Source organism: Haemaphysalis longicornis, unplaced genomic scaffold (assembly GCF_048455015.1).
Source record: "Haemaphysalis longicornis isolate Haplotype H1 unplaced genomic scaffold, Haemaphysalis longicornis Haplotype H1 scaffold_3, whole genome shotgun sequence".
Classification (NCBI taxonomy): domain Eukaryota; kingdom Metazoa; phylum Arthropoda; class Arachnida; order Ixodida; family Ixodidae; genus Haemaphysalis; species Haemaphysalis longicornis.
The window spans coordinates 35055510-35076254 of record NW_027526335.1 but is presented as its reverse complement, the minus strand read 5'-3'; the positions used below and the strand labels follow the sequence as shown (position 1 = coordinate 35076254).

The 20745-nt window shown below is 48.3% G+C and overlaps 1 protein-coding gene across 3 annotated transcripts in view; it reads left to right on the top strand.

Annotated features, from left to right (window-relative positions):
* Window positions 1–20706, top strand: part of Mtm (phosphatidylinositol-3-phosphate phosphatase) — a 27886-nt gene extending 7180 nt beyond the window's left edge. For 2 of the 3 annotated variants that reach the window (XM_077702870.1, XM_077702868.1), the window contains exons 3-13: window positions 2638–2732; window positions 5180–5203; window positions 5711–5923; window positions 7034–7192; window positions 8222–8296; window positions 8917–9105; window positions 11058–11450; window positions 11534–11626; window positions 13095–13208; window positions 14601–14780; window positions 19996–20706. In XM_077702870.1, the coding sequence (XP_077558996.1) occupies window positions 2638–2732; window positions 5180–5203; window positions 5711–5923; window positions 7034–7192; window positions 8222–8296; window positions 8917–9105; window positions 11058–11450; window positions 11534–11626; window positions 13095–13208; window positions 14601–14780; window positions 19996–20133 (1673 nt within the window). In that variant the 3' untranslated portion in view covers window positions 20134–20706. The remainder of the gene's footprint in view (window positions 1–2637; window positions 2733–5179; window positions 5204–5710; window positions 5924–7033; window positions 7193–8221; window positions 8297–8916; window positions 9106–11057; window positions 11451–11533; window positions 11627–13094; window positions 13209–14600; window positions 14781–19995) is intronic. The other variant, XM_077702869.1, reaches the window with a different exon arrangement.
* Window positions 20707–20745: the final 39 nt, after the last annotated feature.

Here is a 20745-nt window from a genome sequence, read left to right as displayed (position 1 = left end):
TAGTGCTTGAAATGTGGTTGTGGTGTGGGCACCAGACTGGTGCCTAATCTTTGTGACAGGGTTTCACAAAAGAGCCTGTGCTTATTTCCTCCACCGTCAGCTGCCAGGATTGACTGCATTCATGATGGGTAGTGTAGCTGATTCTGGCTGGTATGCGGACAATGTTTAGTCTTCCCCGTCTTTACTTTTTTTGAATCTGGCACATTTTTTTTTTGTTTGTTTCCAGTTGCTATCTGGAAATAAACTTTTTTTTTCAGCGAACATTTATTCGAGCTGAAGGTTAAAATTGGAATGCCTTGAAAACGTTATCCGAGGTATGTATAGTACCCAAACAGATAGCTGGGTGTTTTGGTTTAAAGGAATGTTTGCAAGGGCAAAAAAAAAATACGGATAAAAAGACGAAGGTACATGCAAACAAAGGCTCCCTGTTTGCGTATCTGTCTTTTAGTTCATGTTTTTTTTTTTCACCTTGGAAACATGTATGGTACCACATTTTCAAATAATCGTGTTGCAAAAATGCCCGTGTGTACGAGATTTTGGCGCACAATAAAGATGCGGTGGTCAAAATTAATCTGGAGCCCTCCACTATGGCGCGCCTCATCGCCCACGTTGCGTCGGCGTGTACCCTACAATCAATCAAATAATCGTGTTATTGCTTGCTCCATTTTACCGAACACCAATATGAACCATTGATACTGAAGAATTATGCGGGGGAAAAATGAAATGGAAGGCCATTCCAGCTTTGTTTGCCATCTGGCCACCCTTTAAACAATAACATGCTCATAGTGCTAATGACTTCCATCAATAATGTACAGCTGATATGAGGCCGTTCCTTTTATGCTCAATAAGTATTTCTTCCTCCTGGTCCTCCCCTGCTTTGTTGAGCATCATCTTGGTGATCGCAAGTGGGAAGCGGAACTATGACATTCAGCTCATGAGCTGCACACGGCAACCAAATGGCATGTTATAATCTGTCTGCCTATTATCAAAACCTTTTGGATTCATATTTATTGCGCAAGCCATGGCAATGCCTTTTGTCAGTTGCCTAAGATGGGTGGCACCACAATTTCCCAGATGGGTCTGTTCCCGCTCCTTCTGTTTCAGTGCGTATCAGATCAATCATTCCGACACACGCTCTTTATTATGACTGTAACTGCATGTTCATCACTTTTTTATTAAGGGCGATGCCTGCCCACCATTATGGTCTGCCATTTACGAAGCCATGGTGATGTCTGCATGCGCCATTTTTATAATAATGCATAAGAACGCCAATGCAACAAGCGATCAGAGTGATGCTACCGCAACGTCTCAGGCACTCAGGGTGGCAAAGCATGCCGTGTGCATTGTGATAGCCAGTGCGACACCTCAATTCGAAGAGAGAGGTGGCCGAAGGGAGGAAAGTGTCACTACTTTGCAAGAAAGAGGCACTCCAAGGAAAGCTTCACCAGCACCATCAAGCCCCGTCTATAAAGAGTTGGGCTTGGGGGCCAATTTTGCCTGTACACGGCCACGCAAAGGTGGTGTTTAAAAAACCTTTTCCAATTGGCTGCCAGTCTTTGTGACAAAAGGCTTTCACGACAGGCTTGTGACAGGCTTTCACGAATACGGTGAAGCTTGGGGGCAACCTGGTTCCCCTAAGCCTTGTCTGCACAAGTTTTGGTGAGCTGGGAGCCGCCATTTTGGCAGCCAGCGCATCACGATCGTGACCTCTTCGTGACCCCACACGGCGCACCGAGCCGGCCAGCTGTGAGCACGTTAGTGATGGCATGGAGGAAGGAGGACCTGCTTGTCGTCTTCCACTGTTTTACCCTCTCCCCCTACCACAGGGGGAGACCTCTCCTCTCCCCCCGAGCTGACAAGCTGGACGCGTGAGCGTTCCTCCGGGAGCCAACTGGGCAATTGGGTCGGTGTGGGTTGGTTCAGGAGTGCCTACTCTAATGGCCGCGATGACTGAGAACCGAGTTGGCTCTACGGGACTCTACTTGGAGATTCCCTCTTGACCGGTCGTTGTGGGAGCCCTCTTCCCGTGGCTGCAATGACAGATATCTGAGTCTGGTGGTCCCCGCGGCTGGAGCGAGCGCAAGGAGCGCACCTCCCCGCAAGTGACAGTCGTGTTGTCTGGTGTTGTATGCACCCTGTATTTGCCAGGCAATGAAGCCTTACTTGGATTGCCGGAGTCTGTTTACCGTGCATGGGTACTCAAACCTGTGCGTCAGTCTTCAGATTTTGCTGGGGCTAGTGTACGGCTGGTAGCACATTCTCTAGCGAAGCTAGCCGGGGTCCTCTGTTATCCGTCACATTAACTTACAAGATTGAACAAAGTCGGGCTCCACTCGTTCTGGCCACTTTGGGACATGCTCTGAAACATCATGAAAAAATGGAATGGCAAGGAGAAGTGCCAGCTTCAATTATTTGTTTTCCAGCGAACCAGACCTCGTTGCCCATTGAACAGAAGCAAAAGGGCTACGAAAGGTGTGATCTTTCAGTGAAGACAAAAAGTTTTTCAGCCTTTGGTGCCCTCTCATTGAGTAACTACTAAGCAGTGCTGAACATTTTGCCCTTGCAGTGGGTTGCTCGGTTGTCACAGATGGGGGGGCTGCAGTCTTTCCAACTGACAGGCTGTCTTGTTGAATGCAGCACGCGATGTGACCTACCTGTGCCCGTTCCAAGGCCCCATCCGGGGCTGTCTTTTCATCACAAACTACAAGCTCTATTTCCGGAGTGTGGACAAGGTAAGCCCAGTATTTTGGTCCCTGTAAAGGGGCCCCCCCCAGCATTGCGTGCCAAGATGCAGTGACAGTGCACAGTTGGGCCCAGGGGCAGCCTGTTACAAGGAGGGAATCGGTGCTTGCAAAAGGAGCAGGTCTGCAAACTGCTTCGCTCACTCGGCATTCATGCATTTGGAGCAGGGCCAGGCAGAAGGAACTGGCCTTGTGACCCTTTGCACAGTACTGCACGTTGCTGCCCTGTCTCAGTTGCACTTTGAAACAGACAGTGGTGCCTGCTGAAGCTGTCTCTGACCCCCTCTTTTATGTATTTTTTTTTTTCTCTTTCTTTTATGACATGCACTGTACTGTATCCACAGTGCTGAGAATATATGTCATGATTTGCCCCGCATTCATGAATGTGGGAGGGTCGTAGTACCCTCCAGCCGTGTGACAACCCGCAGCCTGCTTGTCATGAGAATGACTAACCGTTGAGCGGCTATGCTCGTCGGTGTTTATTGGTGGTGAAAACACAATGTTGCCCACTGAACCTGGCGGGGTCACCAAACCTAGCTGCCAACGACGATTATGGCCGAGGGGGGCGCCACATACTTGTCACAGAAATTGCTTAGGTTCTCGAAAGTAGTGAACAACTGCAATATTACTCTCAATCTTGTCCAGTTGCCTGCTGCAGTATCACAGTACACAATGTGTATACCTAGCAATCTCTCTTTTAAATGAACTCAATTATGACAAATTTCACGGTTGAGACAAACAACTCTTTTGCTTTCTTGTGACGTGCTGTGCGGAAAAGTTTGCTTAAGACAAATTCTTTGTAGTACAAACTATTTTTCACGGTTCCTTCAAGTTTGTCCTAACGGGAATCTCTCTCTCTCTCTCTCTCTCTCTCTCTCTCTCTCTCTCTCTCTCTCTCTCTCTCTCTCTCTCTCTCTCTCTCTCTCTCTCTCTCTCTCTCTCTCTCTCTCTCTCTCTCTCTCTCTCTCTCTCTCTCACACACACACACACACACACACACACACACACACACACACACGTCATGTCTGTCATGTCATGAGTGCCGGACGGTGTGCAGTGCTGCCAGCAACAGGCAGTGTGGAACTGCTGTTGGCAGCCGTAAAACAGCCAGGCAGCTCCAGCTATGGCTTGTTAACGCTCAGCGAAATGGAACTCTTGGTTATAACAAAGAAAAAACACGTTCAGGAAAAAAGGTGATAATATGGGTGAAAATGGGCTTTGAATTCTCATTCAACCCACTAGTGAACGCGGCCATTGAATTCGTTGTGGGCATAAGACTTGATTGGCTTGCAATCTTTGCGACACTTTCAGGGCAAAAGCGAATGAGGCCAAACACTTGAAAAGGTGGGAACAATTGAATACAATCGAAAATAGGTCCCTGGCTTGTTCTGGGCACTTTGTGGTGTGTTTTTCAACCTCACGAAAAGTTAAAGGCAAACAGAGAGAGAAATGACAACTTTAATTATTTCTTTCTTACAAACAAAGCACCATTAGTTGTTGAACAAAGCCGAGAGCGCTACGAAACATGTCATCTTTCAGTTGATACAACAAGTTACTCAGCCGTTAATGCCACTAAAGGGGAATGCCTAAAAGCATTTCCTGGAAAGAATAGAAAGGCGGGGACATGGAAATTTAATGTAAGAACATGTGTCAACTAAATTCTAAGTAAAGCATAAAAACTGTAGAATCTCCTTTTCCCTCAAAAATTTTCATTACATAGTTAAATATACATGTGTGTATATATATATATATATATATATATATATATATATATATATATATTTTATATAAATATAATAGTACTTTGAAACTGCAGTACATATAGTGAAGAGTACTGATCAGTTTATTGCAGCGTCAGTTAGGAATGGTTGAATCAAAGAGCCAGTGTTCACTTGCTAAAATGTGGAAAAATGGGCACGAGATCTGTGCAGGCATCGGCCACCGTTTCGCATTTTGTAAGTTGTCGTTGTCCGTTCATTGTCAAGGGATGGCCTGTACCACAAGTTGGTGGATTTGCTGTTGTTCAGTTGCTAGAGAGGTTTTATGGGCCAAAGCTGCATTTTGGCTGTATAGCATTGCGGTAATAGAAGGCTGCGGAATAATTTGGGTCACATTGGGATCTTTAACATACGTAAATACCTCAACACATTGGTGTTGTTGTTTTTTGGCTCCATCAAAAAAGTGGCTGCCGCACCAGAATGGAACCTGCAATTTCGTGCCAATAGCGCGTCAGCAAATTTTGGGCCACTACAGCAAGTCTAAAAAAGTGCTGGGATAAGCTTGAGTAAGCTTGAAGAGAGTGGTATGCTCTGCCATCACCCTGCATGGGGCCAGAATAAACGTGATTGTCCAGGGACTCGCAGCGGGTAGCCATTTGTGTGAGCCTTTTTTGAGAGGTAAATAAATATATTAACAACCAACTTTGTTTTCTCCCACAGAGTGCCCGCTCCAAACAATTGGCTGTAAGTGTTCAGGCATTTTACTGACAGCTTTCTGATGTGACCTTACCGTCAGTGTCTCATTGGCTGAGGGTACCTGCTTCTGTGCTGTTCTGTGCCAGTCAGGTCTGCTTCCAGCTGCAGAAAAACATGCTTCATTCCTGCGAAATCGGGTGATTGCCATGCATGTTTTCCTGCAAGGTTGTTTCGCCCCGGCATTTTCATCAGTTAGGAACAATTTGTGGGCAGAGTGGTCTTTCGCATCTGCTGCAGTGCCGGCCAGTGGCTCCAAAACGGACTGCTGCTGCTGCAGAACGTGACTTCATGCTAGTCCACCGTGTGGGATAGTAGAATGGAGAGATGGGGGCAGTTTGGGGGATGTGCGACACAAAAACTGAAGCGCCACATACAGGCACAAGCGGCAAGGGGAACTTGTGCTGGCTCTGTTTCCTCTGGAGCCCCTGGCTGTTGTTGGGTGATGGGTGGATGATTGCGGGGGGCAAGTAAGGGCGCGGCCTTGGTCCCCGGCAGGAGCCCCGGTTCACGCTTGAGGTGCCGCTGGGGGTGGTGAGCCGCATCGAGAAGGTGGGCTACGCGTCCAGTCGTGGGGAGAACGCGTACGGCATCGAGCTCTTCTGCAAGGACCTGCGGAGCCTCAAGTTCGCCCACAAGCAGGAGAACCACTCACGCCGGGACATCTTCGACAAGCTCCACAAGCTGGCCTTCCCCCTCTCCCACAACCTGGTGAGCACCAGTTTGCCACTGGGCAGCCATTTGTCAATGGGGCATCTCGTGCTTCACAATGTTTCAAGCAGGAAATATACGTTGACGCTGCACTTTGATGTCAGTGCTTACATGTTGGTACGGCCACGGAGTTTTGAACATAATTTTGGTGACTTCGATAAAAAAAATGTTGAGCTAACACATAAATTTGCCCTGCCTTTCATGCGTTTGCTGGCCTGGAAACATTCTTTCACATGCAAAACAAAGATTAGTTTTCGTCAAGCACGTTTTTTGAGGCTGCAAACAAGTAGCTTGAAGTGATGCCACACTTTGCCACAGAGGTGATCTGATAATAGTGCTAAGTTTCAAGAGTATGATTCCGGAAAATGGCTGGAGCTCGTGTTGTGATGTGCTACCTAACAAGGGCGAATTTCGTCCAATAATGCTACTTTTTAACTGTAGGTATGTAGTTCTCTGCCAACAACGTTTAGGATATATCTCACACACCCCACACTTTTGAATGTGTGTGTTTCTGTGGGAAGATTCCTGCAAAATTGCTAATGCACATTTCAAATAGGAACAAATTTTGTGACATTGGACTGCCACAAGAACTGAGCTGGGCGTCCCGTCCTTCAATACTGTAGATAATTTAGCGACTGCTGTGTTGAAATGTACGACTGCGATGTAGCGGCTTCCTGAGGGCTGCTGGTGGATGCTTAGGGCTAAAATGGAGTGATTGGCCATCTGGAATGCTGAAAACATATTACAGTGCATTTGTCCTCTCGAATAAAGTAGAGTAACCCTGCCAAGCATCAAAATGCTGAGTTTGAAGTATGCTTAGTCACAATAGAAAATTGATGTGGTAATTCGGTATGTTGCCCGTGTCCCCGTCGTTTCTGTGGCAGCACCCCATCTTGAAAGCATAAAAGCACGCCACATTGGCCATCATGGGTCGACGCTGTTGCACTAAACTGGGCTAGCTCAAGCGTTTCCATATCAGTATTGGCGCTGCAGCCACTTTTTTCCTCAGCGTGTGCCGCAGCCCGGTGGGCTGCCATGTGTTGTCACTCTCGTCGTGCGGAGGGTTCCGACAGAACTGGAGCGGTGCCCCTGTGGTCTCTGTTGGCGCAGCCGCTGTTTGCCTTCGAGTACGGGGGCCGCTTTGCAGCCAATGGCTGGGCCGTGTATGACCCCCTGGCCGAGTACAGGCGCCAGGGCCTGCCCACCGAGAGCTGGCGCATCAGCCGCGCCAACGAGAACTACCAGCTCTGCGACACCTACCCGGCCATCGTAAGTGGGTCACTTTCCAGCTAGGGGAAGCACAATGGCAGTCTGCTTGCATCCTGCCCTTGCCAGCCTGCCCAGCTACCGTGTAGCTGGTGAAATGTTTGTGGGGAACAGTTGTTTTCTTTTTGTAATTCTGCACCCTCTTGTACCGAGAAATTTCATTTGTGAAATTTCTACAGACTCAGCTACAAAACTGAGCATTCTTGCTTACTTTTGAGCTTTATTGTGGGCCTTCACGGAGCTAAGTTAAGCAGAAAAAGAAAAACAGGAAGCTTTGAGTGTTCGACAATAATAGTTTTCTTAATGCGACTTTACTCATTTACTGCACCTTGCAGCAGTGACAGTTCACTCCACACTTGCAGTGGAATAATGATACTTTTGACACGTTCTAAATGCATTGTTTCATATCAAAGTGAGTGCAGCAGTCCAATGGCAGGCCCTTCAGCTGAACAGCAAGCATTCCTCAAGTGAATATCTGATGGCGAACAGGCTTGTAGAATCGTTTGCGTTCAGTTTGCACAAGAGGGTCTAGCTAAGGATTTCGGACTTTCCCGTCTTGTTTGTGCCCCTTTGGTGTCGCCACCTGCAGGGGTACAGACTCTCCAAGGAGCCACAGGAATCGGAGGTACCAGGGTGCCGGTTGAGGGGCTGTCTTGAGACCTGCCGTGTGGCGGGGCAGAGGGAAGACGTAAAGTGTGCACTATGGCTGAGAGGCACTCAGGGCCACCAGTGAGGGGAAGGGCAGTGAAGTTTGGTACAAGTGGGGTGAGGCGTAGGTGGTGCATAGGCTGACACCACACTGTGCAGACTTTTCCAGGCTTGCACTTAATGGCAGACTGGGAGCATGTGGTGTCTGGTGTTGCATCTGTTGCATTTCTCTCCTGGTCCAAAGTGCCCTATGTTTGTCTCCGCTACATCCACATTTTATTTCAGTCAATGGTGAACTGATTTAGTTTTATTTGTGGTGCCGGCAAACAATTTGTTGTAGGGTCAGTTTGTAAATAACTGTACCACACTGTATTCCTCTTGCAGCTGGTTGTTCCATCTGCAGCGGACGACAGCCTCTTGGAAGCGGTGGCCAGTTTTCGGAGCCGGGCCAGGATTCCAGTATGTTTTTTTCCCTCTGGCACAGTGTCTTGCTACTGGAAGTATGATCATTGGCGTGCGCTCATGGGCGGGCAGGGGGGGGGGGGCATCAATTTGCCCCATCCCTTTACTCAGTTGATCCTGTCCCAAAGGTTATGACCACGCATGTGTTTTCGCGATAATGGCAGCCGAAGAACCCTCACGTTACTTTCCAAAAGCTGTGTGCTTTCAGCCCCAGAATGGTGGGGACCAAAGGCAGGTCGTTGTGAGAAATACAACTTAAGGGGGAACATGGCTCTTGAAACAGCTTCTTTTAATTTTTAAGTAAACTCCGTGAAACTTGTCAGCCTTGCTGCTTTCTTCCCACTGATTTCAAATATGCCAGTATTTGTTGAGGTCTTCAATTAATTCCCAAGATAATTCGAGATAATTAGTCATTTGAAGGAACAATAGACAAAGCAGTGCTTGTTGGAACAGTGTAATCTTTATATTTTCCAATACCATGAATCCTGGTGAATGCAATATGGAAGCAGTTTTTTGCTGCACTGCTTGGAACTAATTTTGCAGCTCATTAAACCTTGGTGTTGGAAATGGGCGTTTGAAATGGTACCTTCTAATTTTAATGAGCTGTAAAACCATAGGTGCTGTCGTGGATCCACCCGGAGGGCCAGGCAACCATAACGCGCTGCAGCCAGCCCAACGTGGGTGTGAGCGGCAAGCGCTGCGCTGAGGACGAGAGCTACCTACAGATGATCATGGACGCCAACGCCCACTCGCACAAGCTCTTCATCATGGACGCCCGGCCCAGCGTCAATGCGGTCGCCAACAAGGTAAAGGGGGGCTTCTCATTTTGCAATGCCCGCATGTTTCACCCTTTTGTCAAGAAAATGATCACACGCAGTGGCCATTTGCAGGATGGCCCATATGCAGTGTTCTGCCAGTTTTGTGCGCGCATCAAGTTTCCTGCCGCAGGACCACTGCAACACAAAACAGCTATGACAAGCAGCCGCGGTTATTGTTGTGGCAAGTGTGTGCTAGCTATGCAATCTCGGGGGTGGCTCGCCATACCAGCCACATAGTGGGATCTGAAGACTCATGCACACGTTTCAGTAGAGACAGGCTGCATGCATCAGCAGGGATAACGCAAATAATATAGCAGCAAGGTGGCTTCCGCTTGTGGTGGAGGCAAAGGCTCTGTTCGCTTACTAAGCAGGGGGGGCTCGTCTCAGATTTCTGTCATTGTGGCCACAGGAGAATGGACCCCCTACAATCCACTCCGACCAAACCTCCAAGCAGAGTTCTCAGCCGGGCCAACTCATATATCTGACATCATGGCATTGGGCAAAAGGGTTCCCCAGTCCAACCAACACTGACACAATTTCAGAGCAGGCTTTCCTTGTGGAAATGATGCGTGCATCCAAACAGGAAAGGGAGGGGGGGGGGGGGGGTTTCTCCGTGAAACAAGGTGCCAACAGGAAACCAGTGAGGATGCAACCAACATAGTAGAGAGAAAGAGGAAGCACCAGACACAGTGCTGGCAAGATGAATCCTTACCAACTTGCCTAGTTTTCTGTTCTTTTCATCAGTGAGGGTCTGTCCTTTGGATCCTTGTTTGCAAGTTGTGGTATTGCGGGTATGGTGTGCCCCGCATGGCCATCCATGAAGCTTGTATGCATGTGGCCACACGGCTGGCTTAGATGGCCACCTTACAATGAGGCTAGGCTCAACCACATGTGCAAATAAGCCAGGGAGGCCAAGAAGGTCCTTCCTCACGGCAGAAAGGGTTTACAGTTAGTGGCCGATGTTAGCCCTCAATTGTTCCCTTATTAAGTGGCAAAACAGGTCAAGATGTGAAAAACCTTATAAAAGTGTATGTATTGCCGAAGTTGGTGCTTAAAAAAGTGGTGTTGGGCGAAAGCTGGCTTTTGGTTATAAATAACAGAAAAGCGTTACGAAACAAAAGACAAGAGGAACAGGCAGGGAAGAGCTGGGAGTGAGTGCCTGTGCTGCCTGTTTCTCTCATCCTACGTTCTGTAGTGATCTTTTATGGGATGTTTAAACTTTTCTTAAAGTTTCCACTTGAGTGAGTGCATTGAATGTTCAACTCGCTCTACCATCTCATTTTTGCCACCTCATGTTTACCACTTCATTTAAATGCACATTCAGATGGACTTGTTTTCAGACCAAATTTTTTGATGGTGCAGTTGCTGCCACATGTAGAGAAACCTTTTTGCAGGCAAAGGCACGCTGCTGAATGTGTGGATAGCACTGGCTGGCCTGGCAGTTTGCCAATAAGGCAGTTCAGTTTACGCTTGTGGTTAGCTTTGGGGTGGTTTGAATGTAGCTAGCTCTTGCAAAGCAGCTGGCTGCGAGAAATGAAGGTCGTCATAGCAGTTGCTACGCTTGTTCTTTCTCGTGATAATGTGCTTGTGGCTGTTGTCATTGAATGCTTTTAAGCACTTGGGAGCCAAATTTCTCTGACTTCCGGTCTGTCTGTCTGGTTCAGGCACAGGGGCATGCAGCGAGGCATGCAAGCCAACAAAACAAGCATGTAAACCAAACCAAACACAGGGGTATGCAAACCAAACTAGTGTCGGGAAGGAACAGCTGAGGCCCCATCGGGATACCACAGCTGCCCAATTCGCGTGAGTTTGGCTTCAAAATTGGGGCTTTGGGCATGCTAGCTTGCGTACTGTGCAAACGTGTGTTCCCCCAATGCTTCCGCATGGAGAGAGTGCCTGCACCTTTGCATGAGAGCAATGCACCCTTGCCCCTTGTGCAGGCCAAGGGGGGCGGGTACGAGAGCGAGGAGGCGTACCGGTGCACGGAGCTGTGCTTCCTGGACATCCACAACATCCACGTGATGCGGGAGAGCCTGCGCAAGCTGAAGGAGGCGTGCTTCCCGCCGGGGGACGAGGCCCGCTGGCTCTCCTCGCTGGAGGCCACCCACTGGCTGCAGCACGTGCGCGCCGTGCTGGCGGGGGCCCTGCGCGTCGCCCACCGCCTGGAGGGCGCCAAGGGCTCGGTGCTGGTGCACTGCTCCGACGGCTGGGACCGCACCGCCCAGCTCACCAGCCTGGCCATGCTCATGCTCGACCCCTACTACCGCACCCTGCGCGGCTTCCAGGTGCTCGTCGAGAAGGAGTGGCTCAGCTTCGGCCACAAGTTCGCCCAGGTGGGGCCCCCCCGCCTTACTTACTGGCTCCCCCCCTCCCTTTGTTGTGCGTTGCCTTGACAGCGTGCCGTTGCCTTGTGCAGCGGATCGGCCACGGGGATGACAAGCACTCGGACGCTGACCGTTCACCGGTTTTTCTCCAGTTTATTGACTGCACGTGGCAGATCATGAACCAGGTGAGAGCTCTGCTCAGCGAGAGAATGATGGCTGCTTTGTTCATGAGCTTGCATGCCCTGTAATTGGACAAGGCACCCATCTGGGCTGAACTCACAGCCGCTGCCACTGCACAGACATCCAGCCCCACGAAACACACACATGTACATGTACACCGTCTCAAAAAGCGCCTGTCACCAACTGCTAAGCACGGAACTACCACGACCCATAGTAATGGTCATCAATGACAGCATCAAGGGAACTGTAACAGTCTACTGTATACCTGGGCACAAAGGGGTGGCAGGTAATGAAAAAACTGATTAGCTTTCCCAAGAAGCTGCTGTTAACCTCAAACCAAACCAAATGAAACCAAGCGCTCACAGTCCCAACAATGCCTTAACTGGAGGACTACTCCTCGGGAAGGAAGAAACTCCCACAGCCCTCTGACACATTGCAAGAACAAGACACAAGCCACCTTAGTAAGACCTGCTCATACAGACACCTTGGATACTCCAGCTAGACTACACTAGGTATGTAGAGATGCTGACACACCACCACATACTGGCTCCACATGTTACGGCATGTTACGGTTTGTGGTGTTGTGTTGTGGTTGTGCAACTGCACAACCACACACAACACCACAAACGCAACTCACAAAGGATGGCTGTCCACAACAAGCACCAGTGAAGAGCAAGGGCCACTGGTGGCATGCGTCACCAGAGTTCCTCTGGAATGGGAGGACTAAGCAGGCCCCTGTGTGAATATTTAGCAAAAGCATTTCTCTTTACTTTAATAAACGAAGCCTGTCGATAATTGCACCTTGGGTCCTGCTTCATCAAGAGCAGAATTTCCTCTTACAAATAAATAAAGCTTCCTGTCCATCGAGGCTGTATCCTGCTGACTGTGTGGGGTCAGTGTTCTACACAATTGTTTTTTTTTTCTTAACCGAACCATACGTGGCACCACAATGTGCATGTGTGGTGATCTAACACGAGGAAAAAAAGCAACGGGTCGTTCTCCCTCGTGGTGATGGCCTACTGGGCACCCAAGAGGCTGCGTATGCATAGCTCATGCACTACCACAGTGAGCAACTGTGCTCTCATATTTTCCTTACTTTTCGTACCTTTCTTATACCTGTGCTACATGGCAACTTTCAATTGACAGTTGAATGCTCAGGTACAAGTTCGTCCTATGTATTTACGATGGGACACTCTGTCGACAATTGGTACGAAGGCTTTCGGAAGGCCTTTGAAACAAGCGTGTAGCAGAGGTATTACTCACAAGTGACTCAAACTTGCTTTGAGGATGGCTCTTGTGGGCCAGGACAGAGAACACTGTGTTTGTCCTTGCCTGTACATGTGAGACTTTGTTGGACCACCATTGCTTTTGACCATGCATAGTCATTGTGGTGATTGCTGTAGCCAAACCTCGATGTGAGACACCACAGTGGACCCTTTCTCAGCTAAAGGCTGCCACTTTGTCTCTGCCCAGTTCAAAAATGCGTTTGAGTTCAACGAGCACTTCCTGATCACCATCCTGGACCACCTGTACAGCTGCCTGTTCGGAACATTCCTCTACAACTCGGAGCAGCAGAGGGTCAAGGAGGTGAGAGATGTGACGGTGCCTTTTTGGATGGGGGAGGGGGCACTCTCTTGGAAGGGGTGGCTGAGAGTCCCTCCATCATGTCCACGGGCGCTTTCTTAAGCATCTTTTGAAGAGTGTTGCTGCCTAGTTTCACTCCAACTGGATTCTTAAAACCTGCTCCCTTCTGTCTCTGCCTACCATTTTTGTCGCGCTGGACAAGAACCCTCGCAGACAATGCATACTTGTACTGGTACGCGTTTTCCAAACACTCTTCAGCTGTCTACGTCGGCTTTCGTGTACCGGTGTGCCGAATGACGGTGTTGCGGTGGTAAGTGGTGGCGGCTGTGCATTCACCGCTGAGCCTATTGTTACGGGTGTAACAGATTGAATGGGTTTGTATACAGCGGAGGGGTGAGGAGACACTGGTGAGTAGGTCCTTTTCCAGCGGTCGAAGCGAGTCCACCTCAACGTCTTCTTTCTCTCTGCACCCAACTCGGGTTGTCCTGTGGCTACTTCTCCTAGCTAGTGCTCTGCATAAGCTGTAACATGAAATACTTTGTTTCAGTTCTATCGCGTTGTGACAATATCATGGTGGCACTTTCACCTTTGCAAGAAAATGAGGAAAAGGATCAAGCCCTCAGACACATTTTCACTGTATGGAGCACTATGGGAGGGACGGTGTACATAGCGTGGGAAGCAAAATAACACAGCTGCATCCGATGCCTGCACCAGTAGGCTGCGATGGTGCAATTGCTGAGTCGGTGGCAGAAACCCTGGCAACAAAGTGTGGTGGCACTTATGCGCGTCTGTAGCGCAGAGAAAAGACGGAGGAGGGCAGGTTGGTGCTACTTAACCTGGGTGGTGGATGAGAGCAGTATAAAAGGGCTTTGGTGCGGGCCCCCCTACTCCCCAAGGCTGTGCCAGAGTGTAGCGGGCTTGTGCGGTGTGGCCTTCTGCATGTGTTATAAGCCCCAAAGGAGCCATTTATACAGAAAATCTATAACATCATGCGTTAATTATCTCGATTGCACCATGCAAATTTACCAGCTAGCGATACACCAGGTGTTACATCGATAAATAAGCATCAATGTTCTTCCTCATTGAACCACTCTTCATTCACGCTCAACTTTTACGCAAAGGTTGTGTTTTGTGGTCTATTTTGTTTACAATGACGGATCTTACTTGCTTGCTAAGAAAACAAATAAAAACGATTTTTGCCTATGGGATATCTGGGTGCCACCTTGGGTATCCAGAAGAAAACATGCGATGCCGGTATGTGGCAGGTTCGCAGGACATTGCGCATTGCACTGAACTGTGGATGTGCCCAAACGGGTCCGGAAAGATGTGATGCCGTGTTGTTCCTAGTTGGGCCTGAACCCTGCTTGAGTGGTCGGCCTTCCCTCCTGTTTGCAGAATGTGCGTGAGCTGACGCAGTCGCTGTGGTCCCTGGTGAACAGCGAGCCGGAGGAGTACACCAGCCCGCTGTATGCAAGCTACCCACAGCAGCACGTGCTCTTCCCCGTGGCCAGCCTGCGCCGCATTCAGCTCTGGAAGGCCTACTACTGCCGGTGGAACCCCCGCATGCGCCTGCAGGTACTGGCTGCAGGGGAGGGGGAAGCAGCAGATACGACGAGTGTTCGACTTATGGTCGTTTTTATTTCCCTTGAGGAGGTCCTGTGCTTGTGCTCGATGCCACAGTAGCCATCTTCACTAAGTTACAGTCTTATTTCTGCAGTGAAGGCATGACACATGGCACCACTGTGCTGTTGCACAACTGCGGGCATAGTTTGCCTCCTGTTACTGTGCATGAGAGAATGTGTGCCACAGCTGTGCAGTGCTGGCAACAAGAGGCAATGTTCTCCCGTGTGGTTTTTCTCACCAGGGAGCCGGGTGCTTGATGTGGGCCGAGAGGATGCCGCCTGCGTATTTGAGGGCTTGCTTTTTTGGCATCCATACCCCTTATCTGAAGCTGAATTTGTTTAAGGGCAAGTTTTGGTTATGGCTTGTCTCTAATTCATGCCACTAATAAGATCAAGTTGACGTGAGTGTTTGTCTCGATGCCTGCTTGATCATTGCCAGCCAAACCACTCAGTGTAGACATACAAACTGCAGTGAGTAGAATCCTTCCCTGAGGCTAAGGATGCATTTTTTGACATTTCAATCACAATAGGCTTCGCCTTTTCCCTACTATGTATAGAAAGGCCATTTTTTGCGAGTTTCATTGAAAAGCTTTTTGCCGAACTAATATTGTGAGAAAAATGTATTGTGGTGGGCATGAAATACTTTACTGGCATGGAACTTTAGTGGCATGGAATACCGATTTTAAATACAAAATGTAAATGGCCAAGTACAAGCTTTTAGTCAAACTTTTCTGGGAAAAAGTGGTGCATTTTTTTACATGTCTTAAGAGAAAAACAGCTCTGAAATCTACACAAGCTTCTACACTCATTGGCAAACAGTTCAGCAGAAGTTGATATCCAAGCTTGACCAGTTTTCTAGGTACAGTGCATTCGTGACGCTTGGAGCTGCACCCCCAAGCCAGTGCCCAGGTCCCTTCCAGGGGAACTGCCCATCTCTGCTACCCGGGCAGCATTGAGTCATGCCCAAATCATGTATACTGCTGTTAATGAGCCACGTAAATAATAATCATGATGTCAGTTAGACCGTCCACTAAAACGAGCTAGTCAGCCTATCCGATTAGCTGTCGCCGATGTTACGAGCTGGTTTCTCTGATTGTCAGTGTTGGAACTGAAGTCCAATGGTCTGCCATAATACACAGAGTCACTGATGCCAATGTCACCGCACAAGTCAGCTGAGGATTCAGCAGAATCGTCACGTTTGCGAGCAGCACAGGCAGCCATCCTCCTCCTCCTCCTCAGATGCTTCTATCCTTGCCCGGGGGGTCTTAAAGCTCACTGTGCAGAAAATGAAACTGCAGTCTCCAAACTACAAACCAGATGGCATCTCAATATGGCACAGGAGTTATTGAATTGCCATTGAGGTCGACCGTCACCGGCCCAATGAGCAATGCATGTGATAGGTGAAAAAAATCTTTTCACAGATATCGTATAGTTTTTAGTCACAAAAAGATCACATTGGTACATTGGTTTCTGCACCAAGAAATGTCTCAAAAAATATTCCAGGTTTTTTCTCTCTTTAAATTCACTCCCAACAAAGTTAAATGAACAACATCTGCCCAAAATAAGTTTCTGTTACTCACACAATATGTCTTAAGTTTGTGAAACTATTGGTGTAGGCAATGCTCATGAAAATGTTTTAAAGCCAATATAAAAATACTTGGTAATTTTACTGCAAGTTGAGGTAGTTGGTGTTGACTTTCGTTGTTTTTTCCTGTTGTATTCAAGTTTAGTCATTTCGCTTTTAACTGTCACGTTTCAAGGGATTGTGATGCCGAGGCATTCAGAAAGGTTGGGCAACGAAGAAGAGAGAGAGATAAACTTTATTTGTCATCTCTGCTGAGCGTAACCACCCGAGAGGGGGTCTCCGAGTGGGCAACTTCGTCAGACGACGGCCAGGAGCCCATGGTCCCTGGCTGGACGACAGCAACTTGTACTTCGGAAATGCAGCTGAGCAGCGCGTCCTCCCACTGCTCGGAATTGCTGATGTGCAATCTGGGGTTGGCGGACTGGGGTTTGAGATGGCAGGCCTATACCATGTGGGTCAGTGACGCAGCGGACAGTCCACACCATTTGCATGTGTCCTGGTACCTTTCCGGGTACTGTCGATGGCACAGGGCGGGGTGGGGGAAAGTGAATGTCTGCAGCCTACGCCACACTACTGATTGTCCCCTTGTGAGGGATCTGTGGGCTGCCGGAAGTCGTCTTAACGAAGAAGAAGAGAAAGAAATTTAAATCTGCCGCCCAGAAGTGGACCGACCAGGGAAAGTCCTGACAAACAAACGGGAGGTAGCGGCAGATGGGGCAGTGACTCGTGTGGCTGGAAGATAACAGCCAATTTAAGAAAGCCACAACCATCGTGACAAAGAATTCAAGTCTACGACAGACGGGCTGAGGGGGAGTGCAAGGTCACAAGTGGCATGAGAGGCAAATGCAATGTCAGAGGAGCAAGCCAGGAGAACACGGCCAAGTCACTGACTCTGCCACGCAAGCCTGAGCGGGAGTGTGCCGACATTGCATCGACTCCAACTTCCCACTCGCACTGCCAATGTGTGCATTAGCGGCCGCCTGCGTCGAGCGTCACCTGTGCTTTGGTGGTCCCCATACGGCGACACTGGCGGCTCCTTTCAGTGCCCCCTGCTGCAATAGCAACGGTCTCCAGGCCAGGGGCTGCCTCCTGCTGCATGGGCTGTCACGGAGATACCCACTGAGGACCCTTGTCGGGGCGCGCTGTGCACTGACCAGGCCATCCCAACAACAACCGCGCACCTTCAGGCACACCCTCAGTCATCCAAGCATCCATTTGCAGCCAAGGAGAAGCAGCCGTCCAGGACAAACACTAAAAACTACTCATGCTGTCCTTCAGCATTGTGGCGGATGACCAGGCACATCGTTTAGCCAGTCGTGCGCATAGTTTTGCCGCTGGTTGTCGTATACAAATAAATATGGACAGGGAAAAAAGGCAATAGCTTTTTTGCTCATTCGCACAAGTCTTCTGAGGGTACTTACAACTATGCAAAACATTGAACCACAATCGAAACAAATCTTGCCAGCAGTTGTGGAAAAGGACCAGCTTAATAATGTTTAGTAGTAATTCTGGATTATCTGAATCACGGCAGGTTTAAGTTTTGCTGTATATATAGATAGCGTGAGGGAGGGAAATTAATGAGTAAACTAATATGTTGATCAAATTTATCGATGGCTGTGAGACCTGTGCCAGGTAACTGATAAGCAGAGGGGGGGAAGTGGAGGGCCGAGTTGCACCCTCTTTGCTACGTTGGCCTCGCAAGCAAAGCTCTTCAGTGAAAGCAGGGTCACTCTTTGGTGTCATTCTTTGGCACCATCTACACTTGGACCATAGTGACGCCCAACGGCCAGCATTTCTATTCGAGGCCACAGCAGTTTCAGACCACATGTGAAATCAACTGCACTCGAAGTGCGGCTGATATTAGAGGCACATCCTGCGGTACAAGTTCTTGTATTTTTTTTAATTTGCGATACAAGTTCTTATTGTAGTGCCTCGGGTGGTATCAGTGACATGTCTGGATTGTGCCTTCTTCTTTCCCGATTTGGTTTCTGTAGCTTTAAAAATTTCTTCTTGCATGTGCAGCAGGGTGTGCCGACGGGCGTGAACTCGGGCCGCTTGGTTACAGTAATTGATTTGCTCGAATAAAAACTAGTGGCGACCAGTGCCTGTCGTGTCATTTACATTCTTTGTCCAGCGGAATTGTTGCGCTGTTTGTCATATTTCGTAATAAACAATATCTTAACAGCCCAGCTCTCAGTCCTTTTCTGCTGCCTCCACGATGCGTGTAATTGCCAAGCCGGCATGGCATGCCACGTGCAGCCCAACAGCCCATGCCTCAACGGCCACGCGAAAAAGCGAGAAAACGAATTTGTGGAGCGCATTATGCAAGCATGTGGCTAGCACCATGCAGGCCGGGTGTGGAGATGGATGACTGGTTGTCGTCAGTGTATCGAAATAAGCAGCACCGGCATCTTCACTTTCACTCATCTATTTTCTCTACCCTCGTCCATCTTTTAGGGCTCTACTCTATCACTCTAGGGCTCTACTCTATCAATATTATAAGGAGATAAGTCCAAGAGAGGACAGCATAACAAAACCTCTGCCAGGTGCTAGATGGTATAGCAGAGTTAGTCTGACTTGGCTTGAATGCATTTTGTGGTCCACTAAATTCCAGTGGCACCTTGGACTGATCATAGTGCTAAAAAAAAGTTAAGGTGTATGTGTGTTAGTGGCCATCACACACCACACTACAGCTTGGTTTTTGTTTTGTATTTTGTTACTTCCGGATTCCTTGTGTTGCCATGACCACACGTGAGCACCGTGTGTGCATCTGCTTGACCACTGCTCTTGTAATCAAGGCCTTAAAAGGGGGGACACTGGTCTTGAGGACCGAAAATTTGTCAAAAAATCAATTTCCTGAATTAATTTTATTTGCAGTCTACTGGTCCCAAAGAATGTACCTGCAAAATTTTATTCCTGTATCTTAAGTATTTACAGAGCTTTCACGATTTGAAATCACCAAATTGACCGTTTTTGCCGGTTTCCAAACTTCATGCCTTGTTTTCTCAGGACCAATTTTTTTCCTATGAGCTTAACTGTCGGGTGGAATATCTTGGCATGTACTGGTCAGATTTGCATAATTTTTGCTGCATTTGAAATTTTATGAACTGAGCGGTGCAATAAAACCATAAGAAAATATAATTTAGTTTTGCTAGCACAAGATTTTATGCCCTGCATTTTTTGATAACATAGGTAATTGTTGACCTGACATTTAATAAGTTTGCAGTGTTTTCACAAACAGTGCTAAAATTACTTCTGTGGTATGGGCGCACTCCCTGGTCCTTTTAGAGCACAAAGGCATGGGAAGTATTTGAGTATTTCATAGGTAGGTAATAAAAAAATTGCCTGAAACGGAAGGGCATAACATGTTGCACAACTCTGATTTTACACCACATAGATGAAAACTGACTGCATATTTATGCTCAGAATGCGAAAATACACTTGATGTGTAAATCTCAAGCACCCAGGCTAAAAAATAAGAAAAATATCCTCAAGACGAGTGTCCCCCCCCCTTTAGGTGCCCTGCCTTCGTAGGGTGCACTGTTCTGAGACTGATGTGCTGCTCCTTCCCCCTGGCCCCCAGGAGCCTGTGCAGGTGCGCAGCCGGGAACTGCTGCAGTTGCGCGCCCAGCTGCAGAAGCAACTGGAGGAGCTGAAGAAGGAGCACGAGTCTAAGGCGTCGCGCATCCCACCCAGGGTCTCCTCGCCCATCACCGTCTGAAGGCTGCCACAGACGCTGCTGCGCCAACACTACCCAGCGTCGCTCCGCATGGGCAGAACTTCCTCTGGTTTTGCAGATCGGAGCTGTATACCTTCAATATGTGTGCACGCTGGACTTGCCGCGTTGGTAAAAGATGCACTATAAGTATTTCAAGGTGCTCTAACATTCAGCTGTCGCATTTCGGACGTTGGGTGCAGTTTAGGTATTTGTTGTTTATTCATCCTGTGATCTTGCGCATGGAGTTAATTTCACAACAGCTCTGTTGCATACTATATACGGGGCATAGTTTTTTTATTCAGAAAGAAAAAAGGTTATCATATTGGTGCGTTAATTTTGACATATTTGCCACCTGCTTCCGGTTGTCTTGCAGTTCTTGTGGTTGTCGTGCAGTCAGGTTTAATAGGTAATGCACTATGTACGCATGCTACAGCTTTAGCTCGTTTTAAGCCAGGGCCTACACTTGGCCCCTTGAATTTTGTCGTTATATGTTTAACGTGCCTAGATCCCTTTTATATGATACATACTGTAAATACAAAAATCTTGACCAATAAAATAAATATATCAAATGAGCAAGTTTGGCCGTCTCACTTCTTTTTGTCCGTGTTTCTTTTT